We start from the raw sequence: 25,718 nt of genomic DNA, 5'->3' as shown, positions 1-25,718 counted from the left end.
GGTGTTTTGGTTTAATTTCTTTCTCTCTTTAGGAGGGGAAGGGTCTCAGTTTCTTTCCTCCTTTTGCTTTTTCTCCACATCTTCACACTCACTTTATGTTCCTTGGGCTCCAAGTGGGTTTTCGGTTGTAAATCTTTCTCTATGCCACATTTTCATTACAATGCACACTCACCCCTGACCCTGAGTTTTAGCTTGAGCAAACTTTTCGAGACCATAGAGAGTTTTCTCACTGCAAGAGCTTGCCTTCTGAAGTTGCTACTTTAGCTTCTTCAAAATCAAAAGTAAGAATCTTTGCTGTCATCCTTGTTTTTTGATTTCCTTTCTTTGTAAATTATCAATCTTTGTAGGTGATTTATTTGAGTGGGACTGGGATTAAAGCTGGTCGTCTGGGTGTTTGCTTAGGATGGTAGCAGAGTTGTTTGTTGAGGATTGGGACCTCTTGGTTTTATCAAACACTTATTTTTATTTCTTTTTCTTTTGGGTGCTTTGTGTATATGGGTATTATCAGGAAATTCGGTTATTATGCTGAGTAAATAAACCAATAGTTAACTGAACTCTGGATGTCTTACAGAGAGAAGGAGAAGAAGAAAACAGGAAAGGAAAATGGCAGGAGGTGGACATGCACCACCGCCAAAACAGGAGGAGCTACAGCCTCATCCAGTCAAAGATCAGCTACCAAACGTTTCCTACTGCATTACCAGTCCTCCTCCTTGGCGTGAGTGCATAATTCCCTTTCCTCGTTGTTTACATTTTCACTGCTATACTATATAAAGATTTACTCGGCAATTTGGAGTCGTTTGGTTCAGACTTGTGTAACCGATTTGACCACCTTCATTACCTTTTGTTTTGTTGATACGTTGAGTTTTAAAACCCCAGTTAGTTACTATTATTTTTTCTAATCTGTGGAAACTTTAAATCTTTGCTTGTGTATATTTATGTTCTGTTTGTTGGGATCCCTTTGGAAAATGACAAATGAAACTATTTCACCTTCCTCGGTATTTATCTATTTTCACTTACATTAGCATTTGTTTCTCAATGTGATTTTGTGTATAAGTGTGAATTTTTTTCTCTATGCAGCTGAAGCTATCCTACTTGGCTTCCAACATTACTTGGTGATGCTTGGCACAACAGTTCTCATTCCTACCTTTCTCGTTCCCCAGATGGGAGGAGGACATGTAAGTCTTTACAAGGATAGTAGCAAGCAATTAACAATTCTTGATCATCTTCTCTCTGATATGCTGATCTATTCACAAGTTATATGACTCTTTTGCTATCTAAGTAAGTTTTCCACCATCCTTTTAGGAGGAGAAAGCAAAAATGATTCAGACTATCCTGTTCGTTGCTGGATTAAACACCTTGCTTCAAACATTCTTTGGGACTCGTTTACCAGCAGTGATTGGAGCATCTTACACCTATGTGCCAACAACCATTTCAATCATCTTGGCTGGTCGATATAGTGATGTTTTGAACCCCGAGGAGGTTGTTTAATTGTAATCTCACTTACGTTTTCAGTTACTATTATCTTTTATGTAAACATAACAGTGTCTGTCATGTTCTACAATGGGTATGCAGAAATTCGAGAAGATAATGCGCGGAACCCAGGGTGCACTTATTGTTGCATCAACTCTGCAGATTGTTGTTGGCTTCAGTGGTCTTTGGCGCAATGTGGCGAGGTTTGTTAAAACTCTGCCATATGATTAGACTTAAATTCTTTTCAGTTGCATTCTGGTATTTTGGCCTGGTTAAGCTTTTCTTCATGAGGTTTTTAATAAATGTTTTGGTTAGCACCTGGCATTTATTGCGTCTCTTTGAAGTTTTCACTGCAAATGCCGACTTACTTCAACTACAATTAAATTGTGTCCTAGAAGCATTCAAAATTATATGGATTGGGACTTAAATGGTTTCCAACTGAAAGTTCATGCTGAGTTGGAACTTTCATTTGTGTTTTATAATATGTTAAGCCTCATGAACCTATGTTGTTGGTTAACCGTTATTTCTTTCTGCTTGTCCAGGTTCATAAGTCCACTTTCTGCTGTTCCTTTGGTTGCTTTGTCAGGCTTTGGGCTGTATGAGTTTGGTTTTCCTGTGGTATGTGTATACACGTTCGTTTGTTGACATGAGATTGCCTAATAAATTGTTCCTTCCCCACCCTTCTTTTATTTTACTAGGTTATTAACTTTGTCTTTGGATGTGTAGTTTGCAAAATGTGTGGAGATTGGGCTACCACAACTCATCATTCTACTGATATTTTCACAGGTAATCTCCAATCATTCGATATTTTGCTCCTTCCTTGGTATGGCATTCACAACAGTATTAAACAATATCAACTGTATCCCCTCAGTTGAAACATTTGTATGGAAGTGTATTAACTCTAATGAATTTCTCCAGTACATACCTCATTTGATGCGTAGTGAGACACTCTTCTTTGATCGCTTTGCGGTTTTATTTTCGGTGGCGATTGTGTGGGTTTATGCTCATCTGCTCACTGTGGGTGGGGCCTATAAGAACACAGAACCCACAACTCAATTGACCTGTCGAACTGATCGTGCTGGCATTATAGGTGCTGCTCCATGGTAATTCTCTTGTGGTGCTTCCTTCTTATAGGGTTATGACAATTCATGTATTCATACTTAATACCAGCAACTCTAGAAGGAACCCTCTCATGTGGTGTTAGAGATAGATGGTAGTCTCAGTTGTTTTCTATTCAAATAAGAATGACATGACAGAGAGCCGAGTTAGTTTGGTCCATACTGCTTCTCATTGTTTAACGCTTCACTGGATAAGAGATCAATATCCTGTTAAAGTATGAAGCTCCCACTTTGGATGCTGATTGTTTAACACTTTCTCAGGATAAGAGTTCCATATCCTTTTCAATGGGGAGCTCCCACTTTTGATGCTGGAGAAGCTTTTGCAATGATGGCTGCTTCATTTGTTGCTCTTGTAGAGGTTTGCGTACTCCTCTTGTTCTCATTCTTAAGTTTTTATAACTTAATACAGTATCTGTTTTGGATTCAATTAAATATATGGCAGATCAAATTGATGTTTGATTTAATTATTCTAATGCAAGTTTTATGGTTGAACAGTCCACTGGCGGCTTTATTGCTGTGTCAAGGTATGCAAGTGCAACTCCGCTGCCACCTTCTATTTTAAGCCGTGGTGTTGGTTGGCAGGTAATTACATATGATTGCATATTTTATACTTTTCCCTTGTGTGGATCAATTTCACCTCCCTACGAACAATCTTCTACAGACAAACTGAAAGCAAAAACACATTTTCAAGCCTAAAACATAAAAGACTTCAGTTTATTCTTTATAAACCTAGCTTAACGTTATTTATTCATTGTATTCTGATTCTAGGGAGTGGGCATTCTTTTCTGTGGTATATTCGGCACTGGGAGTGGTTCATCAGTATCTGTGTAAGATTCTTTTGCAGCTAACGTATATCTAGAAATAACATTTCAAGTTTTTATATTACTACCTATTTTCACCAATTGGCCTGATAACCATTCTTGAATTTATCTCCAGTGAAAATGCTGGTTTGTTAGCATTAACAAGGGTTGGCAGCCGAAGAGTTGTTCAGATTTCAGCGAGTTTCATGATATTCTTTTCCATACTCGGTAAGTGATTTATGTTAGGATTTTTGTGTGATCTGTCTTCTTATAGGTGTTAAACAAAACATGGATTTTCAGGAAAATTTGGAGCTGTCTTTGCCTCAATTCCTGCACCGATCATCGCAGCATTGTATTGCTTTTTCTTCGCTTATGTTGGTATGTTGTCAACTGATGAGTCAGATTTTGATTATAAACCTCAGTTGAAGGTCAATTAATGCATTTCTCCATAATTGTGTGCACGAGCAGGTTCAGCAGGTCTTACCTTGCTTCAGTTTTGCAATCTGAACAGTTTTAGGACGAAATTTATTTTAGGGTTCTCTATTTACATGGGCTTGTCAATACCACAATACTTCAATGAATACACCCTTGTTAAAGGCTACGGCCCTGTGCACACTGGCGCAAGATGGGTATGAAACCATTCCTATCCTCTTTTAAACTTCTTAACACTATTATATTTTCTTGTTTCAGTCCCATGTCTCATGCAAAAGACTTAATCACTCATTTTTCCTTATGTTTTTGCAGTTCAATGATATGGTGAATGTTCCTTTCTCATCGGAAGCATTTGTTGCCGGTTTCCTGGGCCTATTCTTGGACATCACGCTGCATCGCAATGACAGTGCAACGAGGAAAGATCGTGGCATGCATTGGTGGGATAGATTCCGATCATTTAAGACGGATACAAGAAGTGAGGAATTCTATTCCCTGCCTTTCAACCTCAACAAGTTCTTCCCCTCAGTGTGATCGTCAAATTGGGGTGCTTCAGTGAACAGAGTCAAGTGGTCGCACAGTATCTCAAAAATGTGTGCATCACACTAGAGAACATGGATGTTTTGTTTCCTCCTAATCTTTTTATTAACTCCAAGGAAGAACACAATAGTACTTTAAACGAAAAATCTTTGTTCTAGCAAGTCCCCTTTCTCCAAATACCAACTGGGAGTTTTACTTTCCTGCATTTGCATGTGACTGGATTGTGCATGAGAAACTTCATTTGTTGCGCCACATGGCTCCTACCACCTTACAATTAGGACCTCACAGACACTTCAGATTAGCAACAACAACTAGAATTTAAAAACGACAAGCCGTCCTGGATTGGTTCCATTTCCACCTTTATTTTGGGAAAGTTAGGCAGCAAATAAGGTAAAGGGACACACCACAGCAAATAAGGATGAGGGGCCTTCAGCATTGCTGCATTGGCCAAACCAACAACCCCTCTCTTCTCTAACCTCTTTGATCATTTTCTTTTATTATCTCTAACAGCTCTCTCATGAGCCAGCCATGGTGTGTGGTTTTTTACAGCAATTTTTTTTGCCACGTTTCTCAATGAAGTGTAAGAACTAAGAAAACCCAGCTGTATCTTGGGCTCTAAGCTTTCTAGAAAAAGCTCAGCTGGGTACAGACAGAGGCCCATTTTGCAAAAGCAAAAGAAAATAGGTTTTGGCCCCCTAATTGCTCTATTTACTTCAAAAAGCATAGATTAGAAGAAAAAAGATAACACCACCAAGATTTATTAGGTACAACAGATTCCTATTAAGGCAAGGAATTAGCCTATTATGTTGTTAATGTGTCTCTAAAAACCAAGACAGGCCAATTTTGATGTGATTTAACCAAGACTCATAGGGGTGACATGGTGACCACCACAAATGCTTGTGTCCATTTCAGATTTCTTCAAGGCCATGGACGGATGAGGGTATCTTTATGCCGAATCAATAATTCAACTCTCAAGTCCCATTTGTTCTGTCTGATGCGCAGATTATGCCAAGGAACCATTGCAATCATAAATCATAAAAGTTTTATAAAGTGTTAAATAACTTTTATCATGCATGAATTTGCCGGTAAACATCATAGAAAGATGTATACAGCAAGACTGTTCCTGATAAGTCAGAAAACGTAAATTTGTTTAGAGCCAAATTATCTAATGTTCTTTGAGAGAGAAAATAAAATAAACATTTTGATTTTGATTTTTTTTTTTTTTTGGGGGGGGGCCTAAACCATCATCACTGGTCAATCTTTTCTTCTGTTGAATATGAAGTTCTATAATCTGTTAATAATTAGGACATATTATTACCTCGAGCTGATCAACCACTGTTGTTGACCCATTATGATTTTAGAAAGTTGTCAAAATGATAATACAAAATCATATCCTGGGTGTGGTTCTAACATATCAAAAGAAAAAGGCTTAATCTCTGAAGAAAAGAGATTTCCTTTTAACTTAAGATATTAGTGAAGATCCTGGTGCCTAATTAACATTAGTGCTACATCTTTGATAGTGTTTTGATACGTATGACCACCTTTATAACAAAAATCTCATCCTCAATGCTAAAGATTGATGATATCAAGTTCAAACAAGAGGAAAAGGGTCGTGACTTGCAGACAAGAGGTCTCAGGTTCGAACCCTCATGACATCTTAATTGTGTGTGTGTGTGAGAAATTCTCATCCTCTTTAGTTTAAACTATCGCTTGTACTAAAAAAAGATTGATGATATTTTTCTGTTAAAAGTTATTTCCACTATGAATTAAATAAAACCCTTATTTTAGAAAGAAAAAAAAAAGGGGTTCTTCCACTAACTGTAGTGCAATGGTGTCTAGTTAAGAACCATTAGATGCTTTATTTGAAATAAAGAATATACGATTATTGATTGTGATATCATGCTTTTCAATAATGTGTTCGTGAAGAGTACCCTTGGGAAACAATGACAAAGAAGCACTAAAATTTGGTTTTATGAGGGAGAAGATTAGCATAAAAAGAAGCATCTTCTAAGGTTTTATATATACATGTTAGCTTGGCTGGCTCTTCTCAAAGCAGGGCAAATTACAATAACCTCCCTCTTAATCTAAACTGTTGTAAAAAATTACAAACAGAATAACAGCTAGTTTAGCCTAAAAGATCAAATTTCAAGTCTAGTTTTTACTGTAATATTTGGTTACCATTTACCGTACGCAGTAAAAATGCTGTGTGACCGGCCAACTCTTTTGACCTCTAAATTGAAGGGCTCCCCAGTAAGAAAAAGACCTCACAGTGGTCCTAAAAATCGCAACTGTCCTTATATAACACTCACATGGTTCCCCATGTGAACTGTATATGCCTCACTTACAAGTCACACAGAGTTTATTATATTCCAACATGTCCTTAAATACCATTAATCTAGTTCTGTACCAATTGTACTGAAACCTAAATTCGAAGTAGATCTTCAAGACTAATGCATGAACATCATTAACAGCAAGTGACATCAGTAACAGTTTCCTCTTGTTTCCTAAATTTTATTTTTGTTGTGTCGTGGGGATCTTCGACAACCTGATTCATTCCATTGTTTAAAGAAAAGAAGAAAATAAAATTTTAAACTGAGAATGGATAGTTTGTGTTTAGTATCATGGGGTTGGGGGGGAAGAATGTGGAGAAAGACACATTGAAAACCATGTGTCCAAAACAAGAAGAAAAGAACAATAAGAACAACCCCACTAATTAAACGAGACCCTTTCAGAGAGTCAACTGGTTGTTGGCGAAGGTTTTAATTAGATTTCAAGAATGTTTAAAAGGCAAGAGGAAGCAAGGAACAGACATTCAAGACCTAATCTTGCCGCCCCCACAGGCTGCAATCCATGGACAATTATTATTATTATTATTTGAATTGATAGGCTTATAATAATTTTATTAAATATTAATGACTGTCACAACCAATGCCATAAGGGCCGTTTGGTGTATATAAAATTATTGGGTGTTTGAACAAGAAATAGTCCATTCTCATTAAATCTGAGTGCCAGAAAATCTGCAACACCTCACATGGCTTACACACACTGACATTAACCATGGGATGTTTACATGTTTAGATGGTTTTTAATTAAACTCAGAGAGAGATATATATATATAATTAGTTTAAGTTAAACCACATTTACAGTAGTCAAAGATTGTCAGCGAGTATTTCCACCTCTCTCTTAACTTGGTCAGGCTTTTGCTCATTATCCAATGATAAATATATTTTAAGGATAGAACAGAAAATTTGAAGATTTTCATTCTTCATTTGGTCAATTTTTATGTTCACCTTGTCTAAAATCTGGGGTTCGAAAATCGACTGTGTGACCAGAGATGTTGAAGAGTCAGGAGGGTTTGCTCCCAAAAATTTATACAAGATTGATTCTGGCAGTCCACTTCAGTGATTTTCTCACTTTTTTCTTTTTTGGGGGTAAGATGTGATATTCTCATCCTCAGTCCTGCAATTTTTTATTTTTATTTTTATATATAAGTGGATTAAAACGATTGTTTTTGTTGTATGTGCTTGTCCACATCCTTAATTTTCATTCTTTTTTAAAGAATAGTGAAACCTAAACTTCTTGATAAGGATGGCAACTGGCCTGTTGGACGAAAATCTTGTATCACTAATCACGTGATGAAATAAATACACACATAATTAGTAGTTAAGTACTTTGAGATATCCCTTGGATCCGACTCAAATTGCATTGCATTGGACTCTGAAGCTTGTACGAAAAGTTGTGCATGGTGTGTTAAATATTCCACACCAAGAAAAGACATATGAGTGGGTTGCTTTGCTTTATATGCATATTTGCTCCCATCTCCAATGAGTAGTACTATCTATACTACACACTATACTCATAGATAAATTCAAAAACTAGAGAATATGAACTGGCTAATGCGTATAAAGCTGAAGTTCCAATTGTATTCACATTTGGAACTTGTCTTTTTCCCACCATTTTCCCATCAACCAAACAGTACAAAAAGCTAGAGCCTAGCAAAGGAACCAAAGTGTGTGTGATGAGATGAGGGGGTAGGATGTCGTTGTCCATGGTGTCTGATCAACGCAAAAGAATCTTCACCGCACGTACGCACGCACGCTGTGCCCGTCTTGCCGTTTTGGTCAGAAATAGTTGGTCACATAATTTAATCATTTTTACATTAATTAGGAACTTCGATTTTTCCCAAGTCTGAAAACCTTGACCCCGTCGACAGCGCCGAGTGTGTCCTTCCAAATCACTACCATCTGACATCTCTCCACGTGGCACCAAACCCGCTTCCAAATCCCATGCCGGTGGTTGTCAATGTGTCATATATAATAATCCTTGTTATCTTTGCTTAATCTCGGAGTTATTAGTACTAGTGCTAATCTAAAAAACTATTGGGATTTTTATTTTAGACATGATGTTTTAATGTGAATTTGGTTTAAATTGATGCACGTAGCATGAGTTAGTTGGGGAAGGACGGCCTTTGCTTGAATTTTTAGACACTTTAAGCTTAACCCATTTTTACTTAAATCATTGGGTGTGGGGTTCGGGCTGAGAGGAGCTGTATAGAAAGTGACTTCTGCTTCTTCCACCTCTCCTATTCATTCTTCTTCTTCCTTATCTCTACCTTCGTCTTCTTCATCTTTCATTGGTTTCTAGAGAGAGACAGAGAGACAGAGAGACAGAGAGATGGGAAACTGTCAGGCTATTGATGCTGCAGCTCTAGTGGTACAACATCCAAGTGGGAAGATAGAGAGGATGTATTGGCCCATCAGTGCAAGCGAGGTGATGAGATTGAACCCTGGTCACTATGTTTCTTTGATCATTCCATTGCCGGTTTCTGATCAACATCAGGAAGAGGTAGAGAGCCAGGAGCACAACAAGACTGTGCGTTTCACTCGTGTTAAGCTTCTTAGACCCAACGAAACTCTTGCTCTTGGCCATGCCTATCGGCTGGTCACAACTCAAGGTATACTTCTGTTTTGTGTGTAAATATATTTTGGAGTATGAGGCTGTTGGGTTTGAAGAGTCTTTAATTGATGTTTGGTTTTTGTTTGTGGTTATAGAGGTTGTGAAGGTGCTGAGGGCAAAGAAGTACGCAAAAACAAAGAAGCAGCAGCTGGAAACACTTGAGAAGTTGCAAGCAGGGCAAGAGAAACAGAGTTCAGGTTGTGATGAGGCAGAAGAAGGGAAGTCTGAGGAGGAGAATATCAACCATGTATGTCATTTCATTTCATCAAGCAATTGTCATCTTAGTTTGTTTTCTGTGCTTTCTTTCTGGTAATCTTCATCTGTGATGAGAAATTGAACAAGAGCAATCACCAAAACAACCCTTTTAATCTTTGATTCTGAACTACTGGTTATAAGTCAGAAATACTAATGCTTTCACCATGTCAAAAAATTTCAGGCAACAAAACGGGAAAGGCACCGACCAAGGACGGCGAATGCTGCTGCTGCCCTGAGGTCAAAGTCTTGGCGCCCCTCATTGCAGAGCATCTCTGAGGGTGTGAGCTGATCAATGGTTCAAAGTTTCAGTAGCAAAACGCAGAGTAGGCAGTAGAGTGAGTGTAAAATGGACTGGCTCCTTCAGTTTCTTCATATCCAGGTGCACGCAATCCTGGAGCATGGAAAAATAGATTGAGAACCCAAAATTCATGGAGTTTGGGAACCAAGTTTTCTAATCCAATGTCAACCACAACCACAGAGCCCCAATTCGACCCATGTTCAAAGCAATAAGACATCATCATCATGTATAGCAACACAAAAACCACTGAATCTGACATTGTATTAGAAGTGTGAGTTTTGGGTCTTTGCAGCTTTTTGTGTTTGATATATATATATATATATATATATATATGATCTGGAGAAATACAACACCAAATGAAAAATTCAGACTTGTGTGGATTGTAAATGAAGAAACAACATTAGTTTGGTGATTTTGAGTTCCAAATTTCCCAGTCTTGATCTAAATAGCTTTGCGCCCATAACAGAGATGCCCTTGCAGCCAAAGGTGCTCCTGGTAATTCCTTCTCCTTGAGAGCAACCAGCATATCAGTGAAAGGCTCCACCAATAATGTCCCAGGTCCTCCATACTCCTTGAGCAAGAACTCACTGAATATCTGGTTTGATTAAACCAACATGTTAAATGAGTTGATTCTGAATAGTTCAAATAGTTATGCAGATCTAACTTTAGCTTCATGCACCGCATATAGGTCGTAATAAGTCAAAACATTGCCAGCGTGAAGGTAAACGTGCACAGAAAGTTAGAACAATTTGATGGAAGCTGTCTGGAAAATAGTATAATGGAGTCGGGTCAGATATTTGTCTAGGGGCTCAATTATTGTATGGTTTACAGGTCAGGGCAAACTCAAACCTCACCACAGAAAAGAAAGGAAACAAATCTTTGCTGATTCAAATAAGGGTGGCTCGCACCAAAACAGTTGCACCCTAAGACCCCAATTATTAATTCTTTCAATGACTTTATAACCTCAATCTTAATGTATTTATAATATAAATGGAAAAAAGAAATTAAAACTTTGAAAAGGGAAGCAAACATGGGCTTAGCTAAGTTGGTTAGAGATGTGTTCCTCACTATGCACTCATGTTCGAATCTCCCTCCCTGTAGTTTAGTTAAAAAATTGAAAAGGAAATCTCTCATATCCCTTTCCCCCTCCAGCCAGCCATGGCTTGAACTTGGAATTAAAAAGTAAGGTTTCTAGATAAACATTTTGTGTGCCAATAGAATCAATCACCCTTCCAAAAGAAAGGAGGTTTAGTGCTTAAGCAAATTGTCCTTTCACATAGTATTTTCAAACCTGATTTTCCCAGGGTTGGCAAATAAATGAGTCAGAAATAAAATCCAACACACAGGGATACCATGAATGCTAGGACCACATGTCACATTGGCAACCAATTACCACAAGTTCAGAATAATAATTGTAAACCAAACAACCCACTTGCACCAGCTCTTTATTATGGTACCTTCTTAGGCAGAACTTGAATGTTCTCATTACCTTAACAAAAAATCAGCTTGGAAGTTGGAAAATAAACAAAAATGTCTACAAGCCCAAGCCCATTACTTTTGATGGGCCAGCTTGTAATCTGTTCATTCTTCATAATTCCTGTAACTCTGAGCTTATGAAAACACAGAGCATCATTTTCTGAAATTTACACCTGCCAATGTCAGTGCAGCTAAGAATACTTGTCATCTTCATCAAAACATACCTGTGAACAAACGTCTATGACGCCATGGAGGTCATCCCCAAAAGTCTCCTTGTCCTTCAACAGCTTCCTGGAAAGCTCAGCCCTGAACTTCTGGGTCTCCTGCAACCACAAGGCCACAACAAACAAGTCAAGCCAGTTACACAACATGCATTCAATTTCGAACTCCAAAAAAAAAAAAAAAAGTGCACTAATTTTGAAACGTACTTACAGATTCTGCAAATTGGGGGATTGGGTCAGGGTACACGTACTTCTGGGGTGTCTTCGTGGCTCTTAGTGGCTTTGCGGTGGTGTTTTTGAATATGGGTTTTGAGGAAATTGTCGGGAAATGTTGAAGGTGAATGGTTGAGATTGGTGTTTTGGAGGGAGCGAGTGCTGGGCTCGAAATGAGAACGCCACCGGACCTGTAGAGCGCCATTGGGGGTCTAGGATAAGATTGCATACGCTGTCTGTGGAAAATCAGAATCCTAACGAAATTAAACGACAGCAGTAATATCGTTTCAATTGGGCCAGTTCAGTATCTAAGGGCCGTCGAGTGAGCCAACTATTTGATTGGGCCTCTAGCCAATCCTTTGTAATTTTCCTTGTTTTACATTTCAATCGGTCTTCGGTTTTGTTCCTGACAATTTCGTACTTGATATAAAAAACAAAAAATAAAATTTAGGAGAGGAATAGCTCAAATGGGGAGGTGGGTGAGAAAGGGAAAAGGGAAGACTTCCAATCCAATGAAGCACGAAGCACAAATGTCAAAAAGCACACAAAACAAAGCAACCCACCACATAAACATAGGATAGGGAGAAGAAGAGGAAGAAGAAGAATAGTGAAGTAAAGAAATTACGATGAAACCAAACCAAAACCAAGCCAAGCGCAAAAAGAGATGGACCTTAAAATGAGAGAGCAGAAAGCTGAAGCAAACTTTCACTGCCAAACATTGTCAAAGTGCAATCCCCTCAGGCAAACAACCAAGAAACCTCAGAGACCAAAACAGAAAGAAAATTTACAAATAGGTCAATAAATCAAATTAAAATCCAAGAAAAATTGAAAAAAGCTTTTCTGCGGAGTCAGACTGTGAATCAATCACTTGGTCTGCCTTTGTACATAAAAAGAAAAAAAGAGAAAAATTAAACTCCTACTGTGTTCCTTTGTAGGAAGAGCATGACAACTACAAAATGTATGGGCATGACTCATGAGGTAAGTTGCATATATATATATATATATATATATAACACATGCATAGTTCTATGTAGCATAATAATAATATTGTTAATGTTGATTAATGTAAAGTATCACATCGGAAACTTGATATATTATCATTTGAACATGATTTCATTTGCGTTCACATGTCAAAAGCATTTCATATACTATAGCTGCTTCATAAAATACTTGGATCCACGGGACAGATTAATCTTTCCCCTCCTCTTCTCGGGTATTGATTCAATTGAACATTCAAAATACCCACGTCTCTTGAACCAATCGAAAGCTCTAGTTGTAAGCAAGAAGAGCTTGTCCAATCCGAGACAAGTTGCCTTCTTCTCAATGTAATCAAGAAGCTTATGTCCCTGCCCCTGTTGACGGCAGTCAATAGAAACTGCAAAAGAAGCAACCTCCCCACATTTTTCTTCCGAGAAAGAAACTAGAGCAGCACACGCAACGATTTGACCTTCTCTTTCAACAACAGCGAAGCAATCCAGCAATATCATCTCAAGCAGCTCCTCATCACTTCTCCTAACCAGTTCTCCAGAAGATTCTGAAGCTTGTATAAATTCTCTCACTCGAGAGAAATCTGACTCTGTGGCCATTCGGGTTCCTTGGTAAACGTCGCTTGCAACCATCGTCCCCACCCCATCTCTTTTAAACAACTCCAACAACAAAACACCGCCCTTAGTTCCATCTAAGAGATGAACTCTCTCAACCCCTCCCCTGCAAACAAAGGCTGCAGCAGCCAGTTCTGAAATGTAGCCATTTAACCGATGGCTTTGTTGCTGCCTCTCATAACCCCCAACAGCAAAACCTAAACCTTGGTGGTGCTCTTGCTTTCGCTTTTGAATCAACATGTCTGCCTCTGCCTCCGCCTCTTCAAGAGTGAGGAACCGAATGAGACGCTTATCGTCGAGAATCGGGCCGTCCATTATGCAGATGAGCTTGTCTGCTTCAATAGCAAGGGAGCAAGCCGTTCCAACCTCATAAGTGTTGCAATTCAAAGACTCGCCGGAACTGGAATAGCCTATGTTGCGCAACAACACAATGCAATCGCCACCGTCGAGCCTCTCGCGGATCCGACGGACGTCCACTTTCTTAACCTCGCCGGTTTCCCCATAATCAACACCGGTAACAACTCCTCTTCTTTTGGCCGCAACAAAGTTGCCGCTTGCAACGCTCACGCCGACGTCATGAAGACGGCTGCTATCGCTGCCATGTCGAAGTCGGATGTTGGATATGGAAGGCCCTGCGGAAAGAACTGCCTCTATGTTCGAACAAATAAGCCCGGACGCCTCCTTTGCGGCGTCTAGGGTTTCCGGGTCGGTGACTATGTAAGGACCGACGAACTCTGGCTTCTTTCCTCTGCCTGCCAGAAGTTTATGGATCTCTACGTCGGTGGCTGGAACAAGAACGAACCTGATCCCCAAGTGATGGAGAAATGCAATGTCCTTGAGAAGAGGGTTTAAGTAGTTTGGGTTTGACGCAACTTCGCCGGATATGATGATGACGAAAGTGCCTCCGCGGTGGGCCCACAAGTAGGGCCAAGCCTCCCGAAACCACCGCACGAACTGCTCGTGCTCCTCCTCCGCGGAATCAAAGATGTCCATGTCGCTCTGATCTCTTTTGTTGTACTTGAATAATGTCGACGACGCTTCCATCTTGCCCTTGGCTCTTCCGTTATTTACCATCGGCAGCAGGCGTGAGGGTTTTGGAGTTCTAGTTAGAGAACAGTGGCAAATAGGAGAGTGCAGCTTGGTTGCTATGGCACTAATTGTTAGGTGGGTTCCAAGAAAGCTCGCTGCGGCCATGGGCTACACACGGAGATGAGAATAAACCCTAATTCAAAGAGCTATGACTTAACTTTGTGAGCGGTGACAAGGGGCAAGTTTTAATTTCTTAAAATTAGTGAACTAATTATAATACGTAGAATAATACTCGAATTGGAAATAATTGGAACAAAATTCTTCCCCATAATTTAAGATAACCCACTTCTTTAAACCATAAAACATACCTATTTTAAATGGGATGGAACGTTAAAACCAGAAATCGAAATTTGTTTTTTGCTTTTTGATAATGAATTTGGGTTTCTGATCAACATCAGGAAGAGGTAGAGAGCCAGGAGCACAACAAGACTCTGCGTTTCAATCGTGTTAAGCTTCTTAGACCCAACGAAACTCTTGCTCTTGGCCATGCCTATCGGCTGGTCACAACTCAAGGTATACTTCTGTTTTGTGTGTAAATATATATTTGGAGTATGAGGCTGTAGGGTTTGAAGAGTCTTTAATTGATGTTTGGTTTTTGTTTGTGGTTGTAGAGGTTGTGAAGGTGCTGAGGACAAAGAAGCATGCAAAAACAAAGAAGCAGCAGCTGGAAACACTTGAGAAGTTGCAAGCAGGGCAAGAGAAACAGAGTTCAGGTTGTGATGAGGCAGAAGAAGGGAAGTCTGAGAAGGAGAATATCAACCATGTATGTCATTTCATTTCATCAAGCAATCGTCATCTTAGTTTGTTTTCTGTGCTTTCTTTTTGGACATCCTCATCTGTGATGAGAAATTGAACAAGAGAAATCACCCAAAACAACACTTTTAATCTTTGATTCTGAACTACTGGTGACAAGTCAGAAATACTAATGCTTTCACCATGTCAAAAAATTTTCAGGCAACAAAATGCAAAAGGCACCGACCGAGGACGGCAAATGCTGCTGCTGCTGCTGCACTGAGGTCAAAGTCTTGGCGCCCCTCATTGCAGAGCATCTCTGAGGGTGTGAGCTGATCAATGGTTCAAAGTTTCAGCAGCAAAATGCATAGTAGGCAGTATAGTGAGTGTACCTCCACACGTTCTTGACTGAAGTCCGTACGCTTCCTTGGTTGAAAGAGAACTCTGGATTACGTTCCCAAGGACGAACTGTGGAAATGGGAGTACCTGCAAAAGTCGCTCCGACGCTCAAGTCAGTGTTTGTGTAGCGTACTCTTAGTGTTCAATTGAATTTTTCGTCCCTTTGCTAGAGGTCTAGCCGGGTTTTTATAGCGCTTCGAGTTCTTGGGTTTAGCCCCACTTCCCTAGCTTTGCGCATCCCATCCTCCACTTCATGGTAATGGGATCAGATGACTGATTTGTGTCTCCCTCGCTCCATACTTCTCTAGTGGGAGGGAAGTTCGATTATCCCACGTCTTTTAGTTGTGGCATATGGGTTAAGCCATGACACGTGAGATTTGGTCCCCATAGTACCCCCCCTTTTTTCCTCTCTACACGCTTCGCGGGTGGAGAGGGAAAAATGATTTAAGTGGGACTTTGGAACAGGATTTCTTGGCATTGAGCGCATGATGTCATGATGGGCTCATGGCTGAGCCCAAATAAGCCATACATTTTCTTCTTGGGCTTGTTGGTCAAACCCAAAAATATGATTCATATTGGACTATTACCAACCCATGCATGTTGCTTTCACACCTTGCATGTGAAATATCTAAATATGAATTTTCATGCACGTTGTTGACTTTTCAAGTTTCAACCGTGGACTGTTATCCCCATGTAGAATATCCAAGTCCGAACATCCAATCTCATGTGCAAGTGGACCATTTTCTTTATTTTGGAATTTTGCACCTTTGCCGATCCCACATGGCCTCAACAGTTTTGAACTTTTCTCACTCCAGCCGATCCTAGACAGGTCCCATGCAAATTTCTCTTATTTTCCTTCGCAATGCAACCGATCCGGTGGGCCCATGCACAATTTTCTCTTTGCTAACCGATCCCAGATGGACCCCAATTGGGGTACGCTTGGTTTTAAGCTTGTGCTGATCCAGTGGGCCTCATGCTCATTGCTTTCTCTTTGCTAGCCGATCCCAAATGGACCCCAGTTGGGGTGCGCTTGGTTTTAGGCTTCTGTTGATCCGGTGGGCCCCATGCTTCTTGGTTTCTCTTTGCTAACCGATCCCAGATGGACTCTAATACCCCGAATCTTCCAGACGCGGCGCCTTCAGATTCCTCAAGCGATCCAAGGTGTCCATGACCCTTTTTTCTTCCTTTTTTCTTCTTTTCCTTTTTCTTGCGCTTGAGTCGCCCATCCAGCCCCAATACCCCTTAATCGTCCTTTCGGACTCGTGCCCGTTCGTTTCTCAACTAATCCAAGGTGTTCACAACTTTTTTTGCTTGCGCTTGAGTCGTCCATAAAGGCCCCAATACTCATGAGTCGTGCTCGAACCCATGCGCCTTGGTTTCTCAATGATCCAAGATATCCACGACCTTATTTTTTTCTTTTTTTCTTTTTCTTGCACTTGAGTCGTCCATGCGGGCCCCAATACCCTGAGCTATCCTTCGAACCGTGCACCTTGGTTTCTCAACCGATCCAAGCGTTCATGACCTTTTTTCCTTGCGCTTGAGCCGTACATGCGGGCCCCAATACCCTTAAGTCGTCTTTCTGGACCCGTGTGCCTTGGTTTTTCAACTTATCCAAGGTGTTCACAACTGTTTTTTTGCGCTTGAGCCATCCATGCGGGCCCCAATACCGCTGAGCTTTCCTTCCGGACCTATGCACCTTCGGTTTCTCAACTGATCCAAGGTGTTCACGACCCACTCTTTTTTTTCTTTTTTTCTTTCCCTTGCTAGTCAAACCCAAAAATATGATTCCTATTGGACTATTACCAACCCATGCATGTTGCTTTCACACCTTGCATGTGAAATATTCAAGTATGAATTTTCGTGCACGTTGTTGACTTTTCAAGTTTCAACTGTGGACTGTTATCCCCATGTGGAATATCCAAGTGCAGACAGCCAATCCCATGTGCAAGTGGACCATTTTCTTGATTTTGGATTTTTGCACCTCCGCCAATCCCACATGGCCTCAACAGTTTTGAACTTTTCTCACTCCGGCCGATCCCAGACGGGTCCCATGCAAATTTCTCTTAGCAACCGATCCGGCGAGCCCATGCACATTTTTCTCTTTGCTAACCGATCCCAGATGGACCCCAGTTGGACTGTGCTTGGTTTTAAGCTTTTGCCGATCCGATGGGCCCCATGCTCCCTGCTTTCTCTTCGCTAGCCAATCCCAAATGGACCTCGGTTGGGGTGCCCTTGGTTTTAGGCTTCTGCCGATCCAGTGAGGCCCCATGCTTCTTGGTTTCTCTTTGCTAACCGATCCCGGATGGACTCTAATACCCCGAGCCGTCCTTCCGACCCGTGCGCCTTGGTTCCTCAACTGATCCAAGGTGTCCATGACCTTTTTTTATATTTTTTTCTTGCGCTTGAGCGGTCCATACAAGCCCCAATACCCGAAGTGTCCTTCCAGAACCCATGTGTCTTGGTTTCTCAACTGATCCAATGTGTTCACGATTTTTTTGCTTGCGCTTGTGCCTGTCTATGAGGGCCCCAATACTCTTGAGCTGTCCTTCCGACTGGCCGTCCGCCTTGATTTCTCAACGATCCAAGGTGTCCACGACTTTTTATAGACCCGGTTGGGGTGCGCTTGGTTTTAAGCTTTGCTGATCCAATGGGCCCCATGCTCCTTGCTTTTTCTTTGCTAGCCGATCCCAAATGGACCCAGTTGGGGTGCGCTTGGTTTTAGGCTTCTGCCGATCTGGTGGGCTCCATGCTTCTTGGTTTCTCTTTGCTAATCGATCCCATATGGACTCCAATACCCCTGAGCTGTCCTTCCAGACCTATTCGCCTTTGGTTCCTCAACTGATCCATGGTGTCCATGACCCTTTTTTTTTCTTCTTTTTCTTGTTTCTTGCGCTTGACCAGTCCATACAGCCCCAATACCCTGAGTGTTCTTCGAACCCGTGCGCCTTGATTTCTCAATGACTTAAGGTGTTCACGACCTTGTTTTTTTTGCTTGCACTTGAGCCGTCCATGAGGCCCCCAATACTCCTAAGCTATCATTTCGGACCCATGCACCTTCAATTTCTCAACTGATCCAAGGTGTCCACCACTTTTTTTTTTCTTTTTTTTTCTTTTTCTTGCACTTGAGCCATCCATACGGGCCCCAATACCCTTGAGTTGTCCTTCCGGACCGTGCACCTTCGATTTCTCAACTGGTCCAAGGCGTTCATGACCTTTTTTTCTTTTTTTCTTGTGCTTGAGTCGTCCATGCGGGCCCCAGACCCCTCGAGCTGTCCTTCCGAAGCCGTGCGCCTTTGGTTTCTCAACTTATCCAAGGTGTTCATGACCTTTTTTTTTCTTGCGCTTGAGCCAACCATGCAGGCCCCAATACCCTTAAGTCGTCCTTTCGGACCCGTGCACCTTTGTTTTCTCAACTGATCCAAGGTATTCACGATTCTTTTTTTTTTCTTTTTTTTTTCTTGCCCTTGCTGGTCAAACCCAAAAATATGATTCCTATTGGACTATTACCAACCCATGCATGTTGCTTTCACACCTTGCATGTGAAATATCCAAATATGAATTTTCATGCACGTTGCTGACTTTTCAAATTTCAACTGTGGACTGTTATCAACATGTGGAATATCCAAGTACGGACAGTCAATCCCATGCACAAGTGGACCATTTTCTTTATTTTGGATTTTTGCACCTCTACCGATCCCGCATGGCCTTAATAGTTTTGAACTTTTCTCACTCCAGCCAATCCTAGACGGTTCCCATGCAAATTTCTTTTATTTTTCTTTGCACTGTAACCGATCTGGTGGGCCCATGTGCATTTTCTCTTTTGCTAATCGATCCCGGATGGACCCCAACTGGGGTGCGCTTGGTTTTAAGCTTTTGCCGATCTGATGGGCCCCATGCTCCTTGTTTTCCCTTTGCTAGCCGATCCCAAATGGACCCCAATTGGGGTGCGCTTGGTTTTAGGCTTCTGTCGATCCGATTGGCCCCATACTTCTTGGTTTCTCCTTGCTAACCGATCCCAGATGGACTCCAATACCCCATGCTTCATGGAGTAGGATTTCTTTCAAGAAGAAATACCTCCACAAGTTTTTGACTAAAGTCCGCACACTTCCTTGGTTGAAAGAGAACTCTGAATTCCGTTCCCGAGGACAAACGGTGGAAATGGGATGAGCACCAGCAAAAGTCAATCCAATGCTCAAGTTAGTGTTTGTGCAGCGTACTCTTAGTGTTCAATTGAATTTTTCATCCCTTTGCTGGAGGTCTAGCCGGGTTTTTATAGTGCTTCGAGTTCTTGGGTTTAGCCACACTTCCCTAGCTTTGCGCATCTCGTCCTCCACTTCATAGGTAATGGGGATTAGATGACCGATTTGTGTCTCCCTCGCTCCTCACTTCTCTAGTGGGAGGGAAGTTGGATCATCCCACGTCTTTTAGTTGTGGCATATGGGTTAAGCCATGACACGTGAGATTTGATCCCCACACCAAGTTTTCTAATCCAATGTCAACCACAACCACATGGCCCCAATTCAACCCATGTTCAAAGCAATAAGACATCATCATCATGTATAGCAACACAAAAACCACTGAATCTGACATTGTATTAGAAGTGGGAGTTTTGGGTCTTTGCAGTTTTTTGTGTTTGATATATATATATATATATATATAAATGATCTGGAGAAATAAAACACCAAATGAACAATTCAGACTTGTGTGGATTGTAAATGAAGAAACAACATTAGTTTGGTGATTTTGAGTTCTAAATTTCCCAATCTTGATCTAAATAGCTTTGAGCCCATAACAGAGATGCCCTTGCAGCCAAAGGTGCTCCTGGTAATTCCTTCTCCTTGAGAGCAACCAGCATATCGGTGAAAGGCTCCACCAATAATGTCCCCGGTCCTCCATACTCCTTGAGAAAGAACTCACTGAATATCTGGTTTGATTAAACCAACATGTTAAATGAGTTGATTCTGAATAGTTCAAATAGTTATGCAGATCTAACTTTAGCTTCATGCACCGCATATAGGTCGTAATAAGTCAAAACATTGCCAGCGTGAAGGTAAACGTGCACAGAAAGTTAGAATAATTTGATGGAAGCTGTCCGAAAAATAGTATAATGGAGTCGGGTCAGATATTTGTCTAGGGGCTCAATTATTGTACGGTTTACAGGTCAGGGCAAACTCAAACCTCACCACAGAAAAGAAAGGAAACAAATCTTTGCTGATTCAGATAAGGGTGGCTCGCACCAAAAAAGTTGCACCCAAAGACCCCAATTATTAATTCTATAAAGTGTTTTGGGTGTTGGGGTTTTTTATAATTTCAACCTCCATTTTGGGTGTTTTAGTGAAACTCCCTTCTTTTAATGACTTTATAACCTCAATCTTAATGTTTATAATATATATGGAAAAAAGAAATTAAAACTTTGAAAAGGGAAGCAAACATGGGCTTAGCTAAGTTGGTTAGAGCCGATGTGCTTCTCACTGTGCACTCAAGTTCGAATCTCCCTCTTTATAGTTTAGTTAAAAAATTGAAAATAAACAAAAATGTCTACAAGCCCAAGCCCATTACTTTGGATGGGCCAACTTGTGATCTATTCATTCTTCATAATTCCTATAACTCTGAGCTTGTGAAAACACAGAGCATCATTTTCTGAAATTTACACCTACCAATGTCAGTGCAGCTAAGAATACTTGTCATCTTCATCAAAACATACCTATGAACAAACGCCTATGACGCCATGGAGGTCATCCCCAAAAGTCTCCTTGTCCTTCAACACTTCTGAAAGCTCACCAACTGGTCTCACTGCAACCACAAGGCCACAACAAACAAGTCAAGCCAGTTACACAACATGCATTCAATTTCGAACTCCCAAAAAAAAAAAAAAAGAAAAAAAAAGTGCACTAATTTTGAAACGTACTTACAGATTCTGCAAATTGGGGGATTGGGTCAGGGTACACGTACTTCTGGGGTGTCTTCGTGGCTCTTAGAGCATCTCCACCCACAACGGCTAAGTCTAAGGTAAGGGCAAGGAAGGGCTGCCACTATTCACGTGAATAGTGGCATCCTTTGTATTTGTGGTTCCACCCATGAGGGCAAGTCTAAGGCAATTACTATTCATTGTACTTTATTTCCTTTTTTTTTATACTTTAAACTATTAATTTTGATAATCTTTGGTAATTAAATTTTCGGATAAGATTTTCACCCTCTAAAATTGTCCCACGTGTCCCATGTCAGATACGATTTTCAGATATTTAAAAAAAAATTATAATCTCAGATTTCAGATAAAATTTTCACCGTCTAAAATTGTGCCACGTGTCCAATGTCAGATAAGATTTTCAGATATTTTTAAAAAATTATAATCTTAGATTTCAAATAAGATTTTCACCCTCTAAAATTGTGTCACGTGTCCCATGTCAGATAAGATTTTCAGATATTTTAAAAAAATTATAATCTCAGATTTTAGATAAGATTTTCATCCTCTAAAATTGTGTCACGTGTCATCTCTATCTTCTAAATCCCTATATAAAACTACACCATCAACTCATACCTCTCACACCATCTCTTATTTATTCCTTCATTTCTCATATTTTAGAAAACACATTCTACTCTCAATGTCAAACTTGTCGAGGGTGTTGGAGAGGCAACAGAAACAAAGGGAAGAAATCCGGTGTAGACGTGCTCAAGAAGATCGGGACGCCGATGAAGAAGAGGAACAAATGCTTGCAGCAGCGGTGTGTATGATGGATCAATCAAGGCAACACCGTCGTCGTCGTGCCCCGAATGTGGACAGACGTAGGGAGTCTCGGGGTAAGAATCTCATGGAGGATTATTTTATCCCAAATTCGTTATATCCTGCTTCTAAGTTTCGAGAAAGATATAAAATGCAGCCGCATTTGTTCCAAAAAATCATGCATGATATTTGTAATTACGACACATACTTCATTCAAAAGCATGATGCTGATGGAGCTTTGGGTCTTATCCCGGAGCAAAAACTTACAGCTGCTTTGCGGATGCTTGCTTATGGGGCATCTGCAGAGCAGGAGGATGAGATTGCAAGGATGGGAAAATCTACTGTCCTAGAGTGCGTAGAGAGATTCTGTGATGCAGTGAAAAATTTGTACACGAGGGAGTACCTTCGCAAACTCACGCCAAGAGACCTGCAACGGCTTCTACAAAAAGGCGAGGCTCGAGGTTTCCCAGGAATGATTGGAAGTATCGATTGCATGCACTGGCAGTGGAAGAACTGTCCTATTGCTTGGCAAGGAGAGTACGCGAATCGGAAGGGCCAAAAAAGTATAATTTTGGAGGCCGTAGCTTCATTCGATTGTTGGGTTTGGCATGCCTTCTTCGGGGTTGCCGGATCTCAGAATGACCTCAATGTCCTTGGTCAATCCCCAATGTTCGATGAGGTATTGCGAGGTCATTCCCCCCAGGTTACGTACCAAATCAACAATCCGTTTACTCTGGTGCGTACTACCTTGCCGAAGGAATTTATCCTAGGTGGCGACATTCGTGAAAACAATTCTGAATCCCCAATCCGAGAAGGAAAGAAACTTTGCTTCCTTTCAAGAAGGTTACAGGAAAGACGTGGAGAGGTGTTTCGGTATCTTGCAAGCTCGTTGGGCAATTATTAGAGGTGCTGCTCGGATGCTAGATGAGGAGGTGTTGCGAAGTATTATGATGACTTGCATCATCCTCCACAACATGATTGTGGAGGATGAGTATGACTATAATGCTCCAGAGGTGTTTGAACCCGATCCAATGAACACATCGTTGACAAGAATATATGAAAGGCCGATTGGGCCAAATGGACTACCACTGGAGCCCAAACCGTTACTTCGGGATGGTCAATTCAACAACCCCATGATTGATCGGTATCAAGAAATGCAATCTTCATATGTTCACGAGATACGTCAAGGTGACTTGGTCGAGCACTTGTGGGAGATGAAAGGCATTCACAATGGATGAAGTCAAGATTAGTGCTTTGTTTGGAATTATGCTTTGTTTTTAATTATGCTTTATTTTGTGTGTGGTGTTTTTTGGAATTATGCTTTTTATTATTATTATGCTTTTATGTATGGTTTGTTTTGTGTGTTGTTTGCAATAAATGAAGGTTTTTTTTAATTAATATTTGTTTTGATGCTTAAATGTTTTTAATAAATAGTCATTTTATTTAATGCTTTTTTTATTGAATAAAAAGGAAACAATACAACAAATTAAAGGATAATACAACAATACAACATATGGCAAAGGTGTTTCAATACAACCTAATGGTTTTCATCATTTAACCAATCCGTATTGCTAGGTCAGTCGTCATGGAAAAGTTTTCTTCTCATCACATCTCTTCGTCGTAGCTTCCAATAGGCCTTTGTTTCGGGAGACATATGGCTCGTATTCATGACCATGATTTTCATCTCTCTATCCTCTATGTCTTTTTCTTGTGCCTTTTGCTGTTGAATAACAAATGCTTCCTCTCGTGCCACGTCCATTTCATCTCTTTTCAAGTCTCTCTCCATTCTTAGTGAGGTGCTCTTAGCTATTTGCTCCAATAATTGCACACATTCATTGGTCGAAGTGCCCCCTCTCTTGGCCTTTGCCGCCTTTCTCCCAATAGGTCTCGGCGGACATGGCACAAATGGTGACTCCGTTTCCATTGGGGAGTCCAATGGAGAATTGGTTGATGTCGAATCGTGAAGTGGCGTCTCATTCACCACAACCGGCAGACCGGTCGGAATAATTTTGAATCTCGAACAATCTTTCACAATTTCCCAACAATGGAAATGCACGAAACTTTTTTTGCCTTGCCCCATGGCACCGAACCACATTTGTGCTTGTATCATCTATTAAAAATAAATAATTGGAAGTGCAAGAAACAAAAATTAATATGCAAGAAAATATAAACTATTTTGAAATGCAAAAATAAAATTGATTATACAAGAAAATATAGACAAATTAAAGGTGCACCAAGGAAAAAAAAATTATGCAAGAAAAACAAATAGACTATGCAATAAAAAAAAGTGACATTGAATTGATTAAAATGGCAATTATAAATATTTTACCTCATCGGTCAAATTTTGACCGCTTTGAATGTTCGCCTTTGCTTTTGTCAAGGCATTTCTCCATTTCCCTAACTCTTTATTCAGAAGTTTCCATCTACTAGATAAGGTCATTTCGGTCCGAATAGAACCCGATCTTTGACAAAATTCTCCATGAATTTTGCTCCACATGTGATGAAACTTCATCTCATTGCCCGTGATAGGGTCATGACTAACGTTCACCCAAGATTAACACAACGCAATATCTTCATTCGTTGACCACAAGCCTCCGACTTCAACAGAAGATGCCATTCGTTTTTTTTATATACAAATGGAAAGTAGTAGAAAAATGTGAGTGGAGAGTAAAAAATATTGGAAGGAGAAGAGTTTGTATGGAGAATTGGTGTGGAAGTGAAAAATGTGAGTAGAGATAAAAAAATATTTGAAGAGAAAAGTTTGTATGAAGAATTGGTGTGGAAAGTGAATAATGTGAGTGGAGAGTAAAAAATATTGGATGGAGAAGAAATTGTATGAACATTTAGTGTGGAAAGTAAATAAAATGGGTAGGTATTTATAGAGAAAAAAATACAGAATTTTTGGGTATTTTTAAAAAAAAAAATCAGAATTTTTTCGATTTTTTGCAATTTTAGCCAAAAACGAGGACTCGGATTTCTGGAAAAAATCCATCCGAGAGTCCCTATTGCGCCACGGCAAACGCCCGTTAGAGCTGTCAGTGATGACATCGGCGCTTGCGTCACGTTGATGCCAGCGCACGGAAGTTAAATTTGTTTACCGTTGGCGCGTGTCGGACTCGGGCTTGGCCCGAGCAAGACTTGCCCTTGGGCTTCCTCGGGCTCGTGGGACCCACCATGAAACAGGCTACGAGCCCACAGAGCCATTTCGGCTCGCCTGGCAGCCTTTCACCCGATTTGGGTTGCGCTGAGTTGCTCTTAGTGGCTTTGCAGTGGTGTTTTTGAATATGGGTTTTGAGGAAATTGTTGGGAAATGTTGAAGGTGAATGGTTGAGATTGGTGTTTTGGAGGGAGCGAGTGCTGGGCTCGAAATGAGAATGCCACCGGACCTGTAGAGCGCCAT

General features: G+C 40.6%; 4 protein-coding genes and 2 pseudogenes across 4 annotated transcripts; 3 read left to right on the top strand and 3 right to left on the bottom strand.

The window, feature by feature from the left end:
* Nucleotides 1–4,518, top strand: LOC103343328 (nucleobase-ascorbate transporter 6-like). Its single transcript, XM_008246996.2, has 15 exons — nt 1–281; nt 572–715; nt 1,078–1,175; nt 1,303–1,479; nt 1,573–1,673; nt 2,013–2,088; nt 2,197–2,256; nt 2,389–2,573; nt 2,850–2,946; nt 3,084–3,170; nt 3,357–3,415; nt 3,525–3,616; nt 3,689–3,766; nt 3,857–4,017; nt 4,133–4,518. Exons 2-15 carry the CDS (start codon nt 604–606, stop codon nt 4,349–4,351), a joined length of 1,602 nt encoding a protein of 533 aa, XP_008245218.2. The 5' UTR covers nt 1–281; nt 572–603; the 3' UTR covers nt 4,352–4,518.
* Nucleotides 4,519–8,756: 4,238 nt separating this feature from the next.
* On the top strand, nt 8,757–10,278 carry LOC103343329 (uncharacterized). The gene is made up of 3 exons (XM_008246997.2): nt 8,757–9,311; nt 9,409–9,560; nt 9,750–10,278. Exons 1-3 carry the CDS (start codon nt 9,032–9,034, stop codon nt 9,855–9,857), a joined length of 540 nt encoding a protein of 179 aa, XP_008245219.2. The 5' UTR covers nt 8,757–9,031; the 3' UTR covers nt 9,858–10,278.
* On the bottom strand, nt 10,094–12,047 carry LOC103343332 (protein PLASTID REDOX INSENSITIVE 2, chloroplastic-like). Its single transcript, XM_008246998.2, has 3 exons — nt 11,775–12,047; nt 11,567–11,665; nt 10,094–10,461 (listed from the first exon to the last, which is right to left on the bottom strand). The coding sequence occupies exons 1-3, from the start codon at nt 12,003–12,005 to the stop codon at nt 10,267–10,269; spliced, it is 525 nt and encodes a 174-aa protein (XP_008245220.2). The 5' UTR covers nt 12,006–12,047; the 3' UTR covers nt 10,094–10,266.
* A 671-nt stretch (nt 12,048–12,718) lies between these two features.
* Nucleotides 12,719–14,571, bottom strand: LOC103343333 (putative amino-acid acetyltransferase NAGS2, chloroplastic pseudogene; annotated as a pseudogene).
* A 272-nt stretch (nt 14,572–14,843) lies between these two features.
* On the top strand, nt 14,844–15,583 carry LOC148919826 (uncharacterized; the record flags this gene model as incomplete). The annotated part of the gene is made up of 3 exons (XM_089044450.1): nt 14,844–14,979; nt 15,078–15,277; nt 15,421–15,583. Coding segments are annotated over 3 exons (450 nt in total), but the record flags the coding sequence as incomplete, so codon positions are not given.
* Nucleotides 15,584–20,326: 4,743 nt separating this feature from the next.
* On the bottom strand, nt 20,327–25,718 carry LOC103343330 (protein PLASTID REDOX INSENSITIVE 2, chloroplastic-like; annotated as a pseudogene).

Source organism: Prunus mume, linkage group LG2 (genome assembly GCF_029339155.1).
Source record: "Prunus mume cultivar Tortuosa linkage group LG2, ASM2933915v1, whole genome shotgun sequence".
Classification (NCBI taxonomy): Eukaryota; Viridiplantae; Streptophyta; class Magnoliopsida; order Rosales; family Rosaceae; genus Prunus; species Prunus mume.
The sequence above is the reverse complement of the archived record's forward strand: the minus strand, read 5'-3'. Positions and strand labels throughout refer to the sequence as shown.